Source organism: Pyricularia grisea (genome assembly GCF_004355905.1).
Source record: "Pyricularia grisea strain NI907 chromosome Unknown Pyricularia_grisea_NI907_Scaffold_12, whole genome shotgun sequence".
In the NCBI taxonomy this organism is placed as follows: Eukaryota; Fungi; Ascomycota; class Sordariomycetes; order Magnaporthales; family Pyriculariaceae; genus Pyricularia; species Pyricularia grisea.
Window position 1 is genome coordinate 208,246 of NW_022156724.1, and position 14,662 is coordinate 222,907.

The window sequence follows — 14,662 nt, forward strand, 5'->3', positions numbered from 1 at the left end:
GATGATCATTTTCCGGGGTCAAAAACCCAGACACAAGAGACCCCCCATGGCTTTCTTTGCCATGTGCTTTGACCCTCCCCTCATTTTCTCCTTTGAGGGCTTTTATGAACTCGTCAACCAGATTAGGCTTTCCTATCCGGTCCCCATGATTAGGTAGGGATTGGGTACAATCTACTACCTTCAGTATAATGGTACCGAATGGAGGGGTGGTGGTGGCTCTGAACTGACACGAGCGTTGGTTACCATTGCGGCCTTTTTTGCAACCCCCCGCGTGCCGTACCATGTTTACTTGTTTTTTGTTTATATTGAAATGGCTCGCCGGCGTCCGCATCTCACCTGCCACCATGTCCTCTCTTCATCCAGCGCGCCCTGCCTGCCCACGCCTTTGGTTCCTGAGCTGATCCCCAGTCCATTCATTCGTTCGTTCTTGGCGTTGACCTCCCGTGACATACACTCATTCAAACATTTTCTTTTTTTTATTATTAATTCTTCTCTGATACCTATTATCTACTATCCCTTATCACGTGGAACAACTCCCCTTAAAACAAAAACAACAATGAAGGTCTCGTTCGTTTCTTCCATCCTCGCGCTCCCGCTCCTCGCGGCCGCGGCCCCAAAGCCAGAGGCCGCTGAGCTGTCGAGCCGCGACGTGACCGTGACGCAGCAGGAGCTCAATGGCTTCATGTACGTGCGGCAGCTCGCTTCGGCGGCCTACTGCAACGCCAAGGACAGCCTGGTCGGGAAAAAGGTCACCTGCAGCAACAATGCCTGCCCGGACATTACCGCCGGTAATGTGGTCAACTATGCCCACATGGAGTATGTTTGGTCGCTTTTTCTTTTCTATTTCTCTTTTGTTATTCCCTCCACTCCTCTTTTATATATATACAAAAAAAATAGTTCGATCTTTTTTCTAACAATAAACCCCATCATGGGGTCAACAGCACCGACATAGGCGTCAAGGCCGACGGCGCCGTCTTCATTGACCACGACAGAGCCGGCATCATCATGTCATTCATGGGTTCCAAGTCGTGGCAATCGTTCCTGACCGAGTAAGCTTACCACCACCCCGGGTCCCTGCACAACTTTCCCATCCCCCCCCCTCTCCCATGTTATTTATCCTCATAACTAACATTCGACCCACCCTTCCCCCCAAAAACCAGCCTCGACTTCACCGGCTCAGACTCCCCCGAGATCTGCTCCGGCTGCGAGGTCCACTACGGCATCAAGCTCACCTACGACATCATCGAGAGCCAGCTGATGACGGCCCTGGCATCCGCGCGGGCGCAGTGGCCGTCGTACCAGATCGTGGCGACGGGCCACTCGATGGGAGCGGGCGTGGCCACCGTGGCGGCCGCGCGGCTGCGCAACCGCCTCAACGTCGTCATTCACCTCTACACCTACGGCAGCCCTCGCGTCGGCAACGACGCCTTTGCCACCTTTGTCACCAACCAGAACATGGGTAAGAACTACCGCATCACCCACTACGACGACGTCGTCGCCGCCCTGCCGCCGTCCTGGGCCGGCTTCGCCCACGTCAGCCCCGAGTACTGGCTGCGCAGGAAGGACGCCAGCGACTTCAACTACCCCCTCAGCGAGGTCGTCGTCTGCGAGGGCATCAAGCCTAGTGGATGCAGGAACAGCATGGGCACCACCCTCAGCGGCGCGGCCCACGGCGAGTACTTTGGCAAGATTAGCGCTTGCTACTGATCGGCTTGCTGCTGTGAGAGGGGGACTCTGCTGCTGACAGACCCTTCCTTGCCGTACCTGCCGCACATTATTAGTAGCTAGTCCAGCCTGGAAATAAAATAAATAATTATAATGACCAACCTTGCGACGTTCCCCCCCTCTCATCTGTGCTTTCAGATGAAAACTGCTCACACTCAAAGCCTTCTTCTTATGCTGCTGGGGCCTCCTTTCCTCTACGTTTTATGGGCTAAGTACAATGGCAGTAATTTTTATGATCTTGTAATCCATCGTCTATATGATACAAGCAAGCGCTAATCCTAAAACAAAATCACAATGCTGACCTAACTATCCAAACACTAGAGCTGACAGCCTCCAGGGTATCTCCAACCGCATTCTAATCTATGCTATTTTTTCTTTTCTTCTCGCTCAATCTCCCAAATCCAGTAACATGCATTATTATGTATTCTTGTTTTCGCTCTTTTTTTCTGGGTCAGTCCTGAGAGAGAACCAGTAACTCGGTCAACGCTTCTTCAAGAAGTCCCGGCAAGATCTCCAGAATCGGGACCCTCGGTCAACCGCAGGGCCTCATGCACGTCGTCAACAAAATGATCGACCCCGCCAACCATTTCGACGATGCCGCTGTTTTCCATGAGCTTCCATACGGGGCTGTCCTTCGACGGCAAGCGGCTGAAGAAAACCCGGACACCGCGGTCACGGTAGCCCCTGACGATCTCCTCGAGTACCTGCGTTCCCGATCCGTCCATGCTGGTGACGCCGTGGACGTCAAACACAACGTTCCTGTTCTCAACCTGGGCCCGCAGTCGGGGCAACGCCGGGTGCGCTTTGTTGGTACCATACAATTCCAGGCGGCGCAGCCTGTTCTTGAGCTGACCTGTGTTGGCAAAGGTGAGCGGCTCCGGAATCTTGACGATCAGGCAACCCTCGACAAACTCCAGTCTCTCCGGATGAGCCTCGGCATTTTCAAAGCGGTTGGTTCCAGGGATCCGGCCGAGAATCTGAATGCGCGGCTGCGTCGAGTTTCGGATCACAAGAAGCAGAGAGATGCCAATTCCAATGGCAATGCCCATGTTAAGGGAGAAGAAAATGGTTGTCAATACGATGAGGAACATGAGTGACAACTCCTGCCACGCACGGATGCGGAGAAAGAAGTAAATATCGTGCGGGCATTCTTCGATCAGGGACCAGGCGACCACGCTGATGAGGGATGACAATACCGGTTTCTATGCCCTTGTTAGTCACCGATAACCAGCTTGTCTATACAGGGAGAGCTGGCAACGAGAGCACTGTGAGCCCAAACAAGTGACGACTTACAGGCAGGTAGTAGAATAGCCGCAGGCCAAAGAGGATAACCATCAGAGCAATGAAGCTGACAAAAAGAGAGCTCATGGGTGTCTTGCCACCAGTCTGACGATTGACCTTGCTCCTGCCATAGCCGCCAAAAGCCGGCAGACTCATGAAGCAAGAACCCAAAAGGTTGGCAGCGCCGAGTGCGATGAGCTCCCTGTTCGGACTCAGTTGGATGTCCGGGAATATGGTCTGGTCACCAAGACTCTTGGCCGCTACTGACGACTCAAAGAAGCCCAACATAGCGAGGAGGAACGAGGTGCCCATGGCCTCACGAATCTGTACCACGTGAGAGGGCTGGAAAGGCCAGCGAAACGCAAAAGGGCGACCCGAAGCTGCCTTGACGGTGCCCAAGATCTGAACGCCGTGCTTCTCCCATTCGAAATAGTATGCAAGCCATGCCGACAAGACAACAACAATGAACCGATCCGGGATGTATGCGACGCCTGGATAACGGGGTTGGAGACGCCGTTTCGTTTCTCTTTTTGCATAGAATCATAAAGTTGAATTAGTCAACGCCCCTGGCACAATACAGAACAATGACAACTCACCTCGCAATCATGATGACAGTAAAGCTCACGCCAGCCACGAGAGCCGTCATCTTGTGAACTTGATCGAGATTGTCAAACATGAACCGCAGCTTATCCATACTGCTACCGTGCCCGACGGCAGGGGTCGCAGCCGCGAGCTTGTTAAGACCAAGTTCGGGGATCAGCTGGTCAACGCCAATAACGACGCCGATGGCTGAGATGAAACCCCGGAGGAAGGGCCGCGAGAGCACACTGTCGAGAAATCCGAGGCGCGTCAGACCCGCGATGAAGACGGTAGCAGCGGCGATCCCGCCCACTATGCCGCAAACCTTAGCCTGCAACTCGGCATCGTTCTCGGCTCCTCCTCCCATAGAGCTCGGAGTCCCAGACGTGCGGTCGAGGGTTGACTTGACAACGCTTCCCACCAGAAGTGACCCTGCGGCCTCGGGACCAACCATCATCTGCGGAGAGCTGCCAAGGAGAGCATATACAAAGGGCTGGAACACAAAGCCATACAGGCCGTTGATTGGCGGGACGTGGGCGAGGTTGTCGGCCAGTGACAGGGCCATCGGCAAGTACATTCCGGCAATGGTGACGGCAGCGATCAAGTCGCCCTTGAGATACGAGCGTTTGTACTGACTCATCCAAGTGATGCAGGGTATGTAGTAGGAGAGGTACATGAGCGGCGAATCCCGAATACCGTGCTCGCGGGCCAGCTCCTGGGACGTGTGCATCTTCTTGCTCCTGATCCTGCGTGCCAACTTCCGTCGCCAGTCGGGATCGTTTGAATTGCCGGTAATGGTACCGAGGAAGTTTTCAATCAAGCGAGAGGCTGACGACTCGGACGTCGCGAAAGAGGGTTCGGAAGAGAGGATGCTCGTCGGACTCGACGGTCGAGGGGAGAAGGTACCGTGGTTACATTGCCCGTCGTGGGGATTATGGTGGTCGTGGACGCCACGTAGTAGGCTGGTTGTTTCGGAAGCGGCATGTCTTGTAGGCGATCTTTGCTCGCTGGGACCGGCGTCTGCATTGTTATCGGTGCTGCTCTGGTTTTCGGTAGTGCTGGTGTCTTCGGAAGGATCGACAACATTCCTCAGGCCGCTCGGGTTCGCAGGGGCGTGGTTGTTGTGGCCACTGGCATTGTTGGTGTTATTGCGGGAGACGGCCTGTGGACGGCCGCTGCCGCCGGGAGAATTATTGTCACCAGATGACATGTTGGTGTCCGTATGTGTATGCAGTCTCGTCTATTCGTAATGTTAATGGCCCCTTTGTAGTCTAGGTTTCGTGGTCGGGCCAATAACAATGGACAAAGGGCACGATAAAGGCAAATGCTTCGGGTAAATATGCGAACTCGGCTTGAAGATGCAGAACTCGGACCACAGCAAAAGAAATTAGGCACCTAGCGACGCTCGCGATTAAGTTCAGATGAGCGGCGGGTTTCGTCTGATGGTTGCGGTCCTCAGCAGGAGACACGAGACGCAACAAAAAGAAGGCCAGTCAGTGGATTAGAATAAAGATAAAGTACCTAGGAGGTAGGTAAGGTAGGTAGGTACGATGCCCCGTAATTAGATAACAGTAATGGAGGTTCCACCCCACGAGGAGGAGAACGATAGGAGGTCGGAGGAGCGGTCAAGCTAGACAGAGAAAATGAGGCGCCAAAAACTTCCATTCAGGCCAAGCGTAGGTAACGGGAAAGCGAAATGGGTTAACGACGGTGCTTGCTGGTCTTGGTTCCCTAAAGTACCTTAGGTAGGAAAGGTAGGTAGGTGGGTTGCACAATTCAGTCAAATACAAATACAGGCTGCACGCACAGCAGCAGTGTCTTTGTCCCAGGAGAATGGACTGCTTGAAATTTGCTGTGCTGTGCTTTGCTGCGTTTGCATTTGCCTCGCGCTGCTGGTGATCGTCTCGAGAATAATTAATGCGTTGAAGTTTTGGGACAAGGATCGGAGGCGGAACGAACCCTTGATCCACCCCAATTGATCCACGTCCGGTTCGGTTGGCGATTAGAAAACGATATCGGTTTGTTACGTAGCAGGGTAGCATTAGTCGCGGGGTTATTATGTCATGCCGATGTTTCTCCGGTTCATCTGTCTAATTCCACGTGACATCAAGTCTCTGTGACTAACTGACAGGTGAGTGGCAGTCCTACCAAGGCCTGTGCCAAGACATCTAGACACTCTGGGCGAAAGGGGGTAAATGTGAGACAGGTACAAAAAAAAAAAAAAAAGCAGATGATTGACATTACGTATCAGCTCGCAAAGTAACGTATTCAAATCACCCTTGTACTCACTCACTCAGTAAGCACAGCACCATTGCACAAATTGGGACTCGAGCTCTATTTTATCCCGATCACTCAGCAAATATCGTTGTCATCAAGTGTCAAAGTCATTCTGTATCATTACTCATATGTTTAAATATGGCCAAAACCCGAGGAAGGCTTGCCTGCACTGTCTTGGAAGATGCTACCCAAAAATTATTCCGTGACAGTTCCATCAAAGCTTTCCCACGATGAGAGTGCGTCTACCAGAATCAAGCCACCTCCAGTTTGGTACTGGTTATGGGCTTCTGCCGTTGCATCAGAAGCCGGCAAAATAGCGAGGGCTCCCCGCCCCTGTGAACAACTACCTTGTTGCCCCTGCAGTCCCTTGACCGGTAGCGTAGAGCCCTTCCCACTTTTCCTCGACGCCGGCGACCTGCCTCTTGAGCGTCGCAATCTCCCGATCCAGCTCCTCAAGGTTCCCAGAGAGCGCTCCAACCTCTTCGAACCGCCTAGCACCGCGCGCATTGTTGACCATGTCCTGCACCAAAAATCTCTGCTCCTCAAGAACGACCAGCCGCTCTCGGAGCTCCTTCTCCTCAGTCTCGAGGGCTGACGCTGCTGTGCTCACCTCGCTGCCTGCGACACTAGATGCATCTCCATCCCCTGCCAGCGTTTCCCCATTACGGAGCGGTGACAGATGGCCCGCCAAGCCGTTGCCATGATTCAGCCCGCTCAGCATGCGCCTATGCTGCTGGCCGGCAGATGATGGCTTTGATGATGACGAGCTGCTCCTCAACATGTGTGGCACACTCTTCAGGGGCAACATGTGCGTGTGCAGAAATGTCGATGCCGCTGCGTGGACAGCCAGCTGCAGCCTTTTCTGCGCAGGGTTCTCAGTGGGGAGATCACGGAGCCTCTTAGCAGCAAGGTTGTACTTTGCAAAGGCGTCCATGAGTCGCTTGCGTATCTTGGCTGCCTCCTGGATCTGCGCGTGTGTCGGTGGTGGTTTTTCTAAGGCGTTAAGATTGTTAGGGTCTGGGGGCTGCAGGGCAAGGAGGGACCTCTGGAACGAGGGCATCAAGGAGCGTATGCCCCGCTCGAACTGGCGCAAGTTTTCGTATGCGCGTTGATCTGCTGGCTTGTATGCAATAGATGCCGCAACATCTCGCTTCGAAAATATCGTAGTCGAACAGTCGCGACACATTCGCACGTCCACGCTGGTTTGCCCCTGCGTCCCTGCGCCTGGGTCGAGTCGCTTTTCCAAGGCTGTCGACCTTAGCGGTCCCAGCGAAGCAGATGAATACGTGGATGAGTTTTGCTGAAGCAGTGAAGGTCGTTGTGGCACCGAAGCCACGTTCAGCCCAATCTCGGCCGAGCACCCGGTTTGCGGATCGGCGCATACCACCCTTCCACATATCCGACAGTGGTGTCTCCTGAATGTCCATGATCCAAACTCTTGTTGACAGAAAGGACATCGTGGCACTGACGCATCATCCTCCCATGTCACTACCGACTGCTCTATCGCCTTCCTCGTGCTCTTTTGGCCCGCCAGCGTTGCGATCGGTGAGGTCAACAACAGCCCGCCTGCTCCGGGTGTCATGGAAGCCACCTCTTCAAGTGGACTCGCCAGTAGTTGCGTGAGCTTAGTCAACCGCTTTTCCAATCTTGCGATATCCAGGTTCTGCCTTTCCACGCGTTTTTTCCGTATGGCCACAAATGCTGCCGTATGGTCCGTGATCAGCCCGTTGTGATCATTATAGCCTTCTCTTGACTTGTAACAAGTTTCGCAAACCCTGTACCAATGCCCCCTTGCCGGGTCGTGTGTGGCAGTACGGGGATTCAACCGCATCTGGTACATGGTGTGCTCCTCGCAGAATAGCAGCCCGCATTTTCGACAGTTGATGCTTCCGCTCAACGGACCAAGCCGACGATCGCAGGTCAGTTCTGTGCATGAATCTCCTCCTGTTGACCTCTGCCAATGTTTCTTCGTGATCAAGTCGTCGGGATCTATGACGGATGGTTCTATCACCCGAGGTAGCGTGGCATTAGACGATGATGAAGGATGGGTCGAGGATTGCAGATTGTTGTTGATTATCGGATCTTCGTTCGACTCGAACACGTCAAGGCCTCGGAGCTTCTGACTGAGGAGGGACAGTGGCTGTAGCTTCTTTGCCTTGAGGACCTGCTTGTCAATCCATGTCATGACCTCATCGTGCTGTACTTGTGGTAGCTCCTGGTGCATGTCGTCGATATGCCTATTGAGTTGTAGGAGAGTCAACTGCAACAGTAGAACCAAATGTTAGCTACCTATGCGCCGATTCAGAAGAAACGTCAAATAAGACTTGAACGACCGGCGTTGCACCTACCATCTCCTCTTGGCATATGGGACACACCAGCCCACCGGCTCCAGCATTTGATGGCGACGGCGCATCGAGACTAATGTTGGCGGCAAGATCTTGTGAGAAGTCGGGTAGAGGACTGGATGATGTGGGTGGTGTGATTGTGTTTTGGTTGTGCGAGCCTGACGATATGCTGCTGACCTCGGAAGCAGCAAAAGGGCTCGGTGCTCTCGCAGAGCCATGCTGTTGATGCTGCTGTGGCTGCGGCGGGGGCGGCGGCGGCGGAGCGAGACCCTTCCCGCTCCCCAAGATCCTGCCGCCCCCTAGCTTCCTGCCAGACATCGGCTGCGGATAGCAGGCGATGCTGGAGTGCGGTCCTCAGCCAGGCCAGAAACCCTTTTTGAACGCCGTTGTGATGGTTTATCGAGTCGTTCGATCGATGGTGTTGTTATGTTTGTGTAGCGTATGAGACCACTACGGAAAGGGCGGTGGTTTGTAGACGTTTGGAACTGTTCGAATGGTCAATTGGTTCGCCCGTTGCGCAGATCGTTATCTGGATTGATAACACTGACTCGACCGAGTTGTACCCATCCGAACAAGACGGCGAGGAGTTCGTAAGCGATCTTTTTTATTGATCGCACGGGCAGTTGGTATTACAGCCCACACTCGGGGGACGAGATGGTAAGCGGTACCTGGTTGACGAGAGTGTGGAGTTTGCGGCCGCGTGCATGGACGCAGAGTTGAGGAGACAGACCATCTACCAATCTGTGTTGCCTGGAACATACACCTTACAGTACTGCGTGGATCTCCAGCTGTCTCCAGTAATTAGAACTAAGACTAGCTGTGATTATGTCATTTGGTGAGAATGCGGGGCAGCTTCACCCACAAATTGCTGGCTGTCACAGTGGGGCAGATTGAACGCCAACTTCACCAGCAAAACGAGCAAGAAAGCTCAATTTGACATCCACTCACTCCACTCCACTCCACTCCACTACCAAAAGTCTGGTGTCTAATTCACAACATCCGTACCCAAGTAGCCGTGGTCCCGTGTGATAACAAAGATCTCAACTATATCCAATTTTTATTTGACTCATACTCGATAAGTTTGTACTGAGGCATTGGGGCGTTCTCCAGCTGCTGATAACATTACCCAACTGCCTACCCGGTTCATGCAGGCAGACAGACATTCGTAACTTGCTTGTGCGGCACAATAGACAGCAATGGAGCAGGTCGAAAACCACCAGATATCCTCGAAGCCATGGAAATTTCTCTGTCTATCATCCAGATTTTGAATATTTCCAATGCTAAAAAAGAATATCTTGGCATTTTCCCAGACTTCTGGTTCAAGTTTCAACTCAACAATTGCAACTATCTTATATATTTACCCGTCAGTCACTGATGGGAACTTCCGAGATACCTACGGACTACTTAGAGGACACCAATTTGCCAAATAATCGTAAGAGGCAATAGTTTCCACTCCACCTCGGGATAGTATGAACGAACCAAGGGCGTATTTTAATCTTTCTCCACGTCCAATCTATTTTGCACCCCTGCCAAACACACGACGGTAAAGAAACAACTAAACCACATTCATCGAGGTGTACAAGTCGTCTAAGTAGACGAGAAACCTTATATACTGTGTCCTACCCTGTTATAGGTCTCTATACTGTGTAGGGCCCCTTGAGCTTACATTTGCACCCTTATGGCGGTTCGCGAGACGAAGCTCGCTCTTAGGACAACAAACCAATGGTATCCAAAACACAAACATCAACATACTTGTGGCTGTAACGAACAAAACCAAGAACGCCGAAAACTTGCCCTCCCTCTGACACCCACATCCATACCCCGGGGCAACCAGTGACGGAACTTGAAGATGTGAAGATAAGCATGCATGCAGACTTTACAACCTTACAATACTAGGTAAGCTACGGATTCCAGGGCAGTATGGTGGGTGTACGGTTTTACGATACCGAAACGACCAGAACAGCAGAAAAGAAAATGAGTTTCTCATTGTCCGAAGGGCTGTGTGGAAGAACTTTGGAAGCTTCAACTGAGCAATTAACAATGGAGCATTAGTTAATGCAATCACTTGAAACAAAGAAAAAGAAATACACGGGGGCTCCCTCGCAGAAATGCTCCATACTACAGGATCAGGCCAAAATAAAGGAGACCGTATTAAACTGCAGATGTTGGCTTGTAGGCGAGTTTAAGGTCTCCCTGATCTGAAAATATAACTTTTAGACTTTATGGGGTTCATCTAGCGGCCAAATAGAGCTGGGCAATCTCAGCGGTACTAAATTTCCATGCGTTCTAATCTCAAGATGATGAAGATTGCGAGAAAGAGAAAGTACCACTACTCCCACACTTCCCTAATCTCACACCCAGATCTAGAACTACTCATGGTAGAACTTTATACCCACGTGTTTTTCTGGATATACTCGCCCACCGACGTCCTCTTCACATGCGGAAACTTTGCCGCATCCACCGGATCAAAGAGCATCTTTTCGCTGGGGATCCAATACCCATACTCCAAGCCAGCAACGGCAACGTACTGCATCTGAAACATCTCGGGCCCTGCCGCCTCGGCATTGGCCTTTGTGTCATCAGCCAGCTTCTTGATGACCTCGAGCGGCATGAGCGTGCGGCACGTCACCTCGCCTCCCTCTCGCACATCCTCAAACGCCTGCTTGACCTCCCTCGGACTGAAGGTATCCGAGCAGAACCTATAAAACCCGCCTTTGTCACCATACTCGCTCGTCATGAGCGCCACGCTGAACGCGGCCGCGTCCTCCTCGGGCGTAAAGTTCATCCTCCACGAGTCGCCGCGGGGCGTCTGCAGGACGCGCCTCTGGCCCTCGCCGCGCACCCACATGGCGCTGTCCGCCTCGAGGGCGCCCGCGCCCGGCACTGCGAAAAAGGTCTTTGCAAAGACGCCGACGAAGACGTGTGTGACGCGGATCCGGGAGGTGTAGAGCGCGTGGCGCGCAAAGGCCTTGGGGCCGTCGTACGTCACCAGGTCGCCGTGGCTGCACTTGGTCCAGTCGAGGTTCCAAGACGCCGAGTGGAAGCGCCTGATGCCGGCGCGTTCGGCCGCCCGCAGCAGCATCAGCTGCCCGTCTACCTGCAGCAGCGGGTGCGCCGGCCACGCCACGATGATGGCGTCGACGTCGCCGCTGCAGGCCTTGTCGAAGGCCGCCACGTCGGCGTAAGATGTGCTCTTGACAAAGGACTCGAGGCGCGAGCCGAGTTCCGCCGGCAGCTTTTCTGGGCTTCGGCCCAGCCCGCGGACCGTGTGGCCGGCTGCTAGAGCGGCTGCGCACAACTCCTTTCCTAGGTTGCCCGTGATTCCGGGGATGAGTATGAGCATGGCGAGCAGTTTTTTTTTTACTTTTTTTGGGGTTGGGGTTGAAAAGTGGCCGTGGATCATCTTGGTTAGCTTTGGTGTTTGTCAATTGGGCGTGATACAGAGTTTAAATAGAGATCAAGGAGAGGCCTGGAGGGAACTTGCGATGGGACGAAGGTATGTGAAAAACACTAATACTATCTCGCAAGTTGACGGTCCGAACAAATCCGAAAAATGTCTTGGTAGTCTTGCAAATGGTCCAATTGCATTGTCGGCCTGCATCCCATATACGACTGCACGCTTTGTTAAAATGTCAGCGAGCAAGTAGGAACGGACTTGCTTGAAGCTCCGCCAGTCCTTCGGGAAGATGAGGACCTCTGAAGTCTGAAGATGCCCAAAATGTATGATGATACTAGCATATTTTCATGTTTTTCTTATCACATTCTCAGCTTTGCAAATCCTACTAATAAGCCATTGGAATATTCGCTTGTTGGGTCGACAAAAAGAATTGCGACCGTATCTACACTTGGAGGCTGAAGAATACTGCTTGGTAAATATCCCGCCTCACCACAGCGGCTTGCAACCTCCGTAAGCGGCAATATCAACAACCCAGATTCGTGAAGATGTAAGCGCCGGTACCGTACTGGCGGCGCCAGACGTCACAAAGCACAAGGTTCAGGACACGCGGTGCATTCCTGATTGATAAAAGCCCAAATTACAAACACAGCCTTTGTGATACGAGCGTTTGAGGTTTAAAAAAACAAAGAGCATCAAGGTTTCGCCAAGATCCCAAGAGTAAATCTCTTGGCGACAAAGTCATCTGATCGGGGGGGTTTCTTTTTTATCGCTGGCGTTTATTTGGGGGTTGTGCTTGTCTGATGTTTGCTTTTGGATTATTGATCCTACCTTCAACCTTAACCTATAGTCAACAGGCCTTGCGGCTCCTTTCTTTCTTCCCTCCACTCTGGGGAATGGTATTGTTTCTGTCTTACTTACTGACCGTTACTGATCGTACCTTAGACATACACCAAGACTGACTTACCTAATCTGGGTACGTATTATGGCCGGGTCTGGAACATCATCGATTAGACACTTTATTTTATTTTATTTTTCCCTCCCGAGGTGGGTGCCGGACTTTCTCCTCCCCTGAGGATTCTGATGCCCTCCCTGAGGATTGATGGCCTCGGCAAGGGGTCTTGGCAAATGTTTTACTGCGTACGCGTGGCCGTACTTCGAGGTAGCATCACAAGCATCACCAGAGGTGCCAACATGGCCCAGCACATATATGCCTGTCTAGCATTGGGAAAGGGTGCCTGTTGGCGTGATATTGGTAGTTATAAAATAGCTTGCTTGCTATGGTCAGATTAAAAAGGTAGTATTTGGTACTGGTGGATCGCCAAGGTGCGGGGAAGAAAGATGGAAAATGAGTATAGGATGACTTTCGGGGTAACCTTTTCGACAAAGAAGTAGAGGGACATATTTTTTTACTGGGTAGAGTTTTTATTTTACTGTGGCATTTAACCCGTAATAGCAGTGGCCCAGTATTACTTAGTACGCACAAGTAAGCAATGATTAATCAACTGTCCACATGCTTGGTCGTGCATAGTAATATTACGTTACCGATAAAGGTACCGGGGTAGTGACAAGTGACAGCACCGAATTGCCGGCTCACATCAGTCAAGGTTGATGCTTGCTTGCTTGCTGACTGGTGAATCAGCAACGCGGCAATAACTAATCCCATCTGTACGGAGTATGTAGCACATAACACATCTTGTACCACGAGTGATTGGGTAAACTAAGCCAACTTTGTCCCTGATGCAATTATCGTGGTTTGTCATGGCAACCACACCTCGCTGAGCAGACGAGCAAAAAAAAAGTAGGTATGCGCGCCGAGGAGGCGCAGATAAGTCGGAGGGTAAAAATACCAACATCAAAATTACGCCGTTAACTAAACAATTTTAGCACAAGGCTTTGAGTCCCGATGCCACTACCGACGAACTTGCAAATCCCGAAAAAGGGAGTTTTTTCCCCCCGAGGTGGTATTAGGAAAATTGCAGTAAAGTGAATGTTGTATCCGACAATGCATCATCCCTTCACTCACACGCTGCTGGTCGCAGAAAGCGAAAACGGCAGGGTGGGGATTTCCTCTCCATAGAGAAAAATGACCCGGGCTTCCGTCGAAAGCTTCTTTTACGCGAACTCTCTGCCCCTTATGGAACACAAGACGGAGCCGAAGAAGACCGTTGCGGGTCGATCCGCCAGAACCGGAGAGTCAGACAAGGGCGTACCTGACAGAAAGAGGCGTTGACCAAAATGTTCCATAAATTAACGGTACACCCGTACCATAGTAAATACTCCATCCATCCCAGAATCCTGGCAAAGACAGAGGGATGGATGAGATTCGGAGACCTGGAGAAAATCTAGGCATGCCGCTGGGATGAGATAGAAGTTTGTTAATTGGACAGTAGTGGTGTGCTGCTGGGTTGCTTTTATTTTTAATTCAGTGATCTGTGACCATGGAGACAGCCCCCAACTACCTAAAAATTCAAGAATATAAATGGGTATTGAATGAAGAAACCAGACTGTTGGGACTTGGCTTTTTTCCTTATACTGTATTTCCTTGTACTGTATAGGTAGTTAAAGTGCCAGCATGTGTCCGCAACGAATGAGGGGCGGCAGATTAAGTAGCAATCTTGGCAATCGAAAGCAAGTGACATGTTTACAATACTAGAGTCCTGGTACCATGTAAAAGAGTCATAATAAAAATCCGATATGGCGAATAATAATGATGGGTAAGGTAGGTACCGTAGGTAGCTAAGTTATTATACGTGCATGTATACAGTAATTGCGCCGCCGGTAATTAAAGACCAAATCGTTGGGTTGGTGGCAAAAACAAACAAATCAAATAGGAGATGAAACAAAGCAAATGGTTACTACCCTCCAATTCCGGTCGTCGCGGCCAAGATCTACCACGCAAATGGATTCTTTTCCTACCACTCCATAAAACGGTACATGCCAAAGTCACCTATGGTACTCTGTACAGTGGTACTGTCCTTGCACATGGCAGTGGCAAAGAGGGTCAAGCACATTGGCAGAGAACGGACGGCACGGCACTGAGCCGGGCGCTAAATTCTTT

At 51.6% G+C, this 14,662-nt stretch overlaps 5 protein-coding genes across 5 annotated transcripts; 1 reads left to right on the forward strand and 4 right to left on the reverse strand.

Annotated features, from left to right (window-relative positions):
* Nucleotides 1-556: 556 nt before the first annotated feature.
* Nucleotides 557-1,707, forward strand: PgNI_12455 (uncharacterized protein; the record flags this gene model as incomplete). Its single annotated transcript, XM_031132403.1, has 3 exons — nt 557-816; nt 942-1,049; nt 1,161-1,707. 3 exons carry the CDS (start codon nt 557-559, stop codon nt 1,705-1,707), a joined length of 915 nt encoding a protein of 304 aa, XP_030976130.1.
* On the reverse strand, nt 1,603-1,879 carry PgNI_12456 (uncharacterized protein; the record flags this gene model as incomplete). The annotated part of the gene is made up of 2 exons (XM_031132404.1): nt 1,828-1,879; nt 1,603-1,764 (listed from the first exon to the last, which is right to left on the reverse strand). Coding segments are annotated over exons 1-2 (186 nt in total), but the record flags the coding sequence as incomplete, so codon positions are not given.
* A 41-nt stretch (nt 1,880-1,920) lies between these two features.
* On the reverse strand, nt 1,921-4,795 carry PgNI_12457 (uncharacterized protein; the record flags this gene model as incomplete). The annotated part of the gene is made up of 3 exons (XM_031132405.1): nt 1,921-2,927; nt 3,019-3,532; nt 3,603-4,795. The coding sequence occupies 3 exons, from the start codon at nt 4,793-4,795 to the stop codon at nt 2,217-2,219; spliced, it is 2,418 nt and encodes an 805-aa protein (XP_030976129.1). The 3' UTR covers nt 1,921-2,216.
* A 1,155-nt stretch (nt 4,796-5,950) lies between these two features.
* Nucleotides 5,951-8,887, reverse strand: PgNI_12458 (uncharacterized protein). Its single transcript, XM_031132406.1, has 3 exons — nt 8,756-8,887; nt 8,211-8,692; nt 5,951-8,122 (listed from the first exon to the last, which is right to left on the reverse strand). The coding sequence occupies exons 2-3, from the start codon at nt 8,523-8,525 to the stop codon at nt 6,206-6,208; spliced, it is 2,232 nt and encodes a 743-aa protein (XP_030976134.1). The 5' UTR covers nt 8,526-8,692; nt 8,756-8,887; the 3' UTR covers nt 5,951-6,205.
* A 1,706-nt stretch (nt 8,888-10,593) lies between these two features.
* Nucleotides 10,594-11,550, reverse strand: PgNI_12459 (uncharacterized protein; the record flags this gene model as incomplete). Its single annotated transcript, XM_031132407.1, has 1 exon — nt 10,594-11,550. One exon carries the CDS (start codon nt 11,548-11,550, stop codon nt 10,594-10,596), a length of 957 nt encoding a protein of 318 aa, XP_030976133.1.
* Between the last annotated feature and the right edge of the window lie 3,112 nt (nt 11,551-14,662).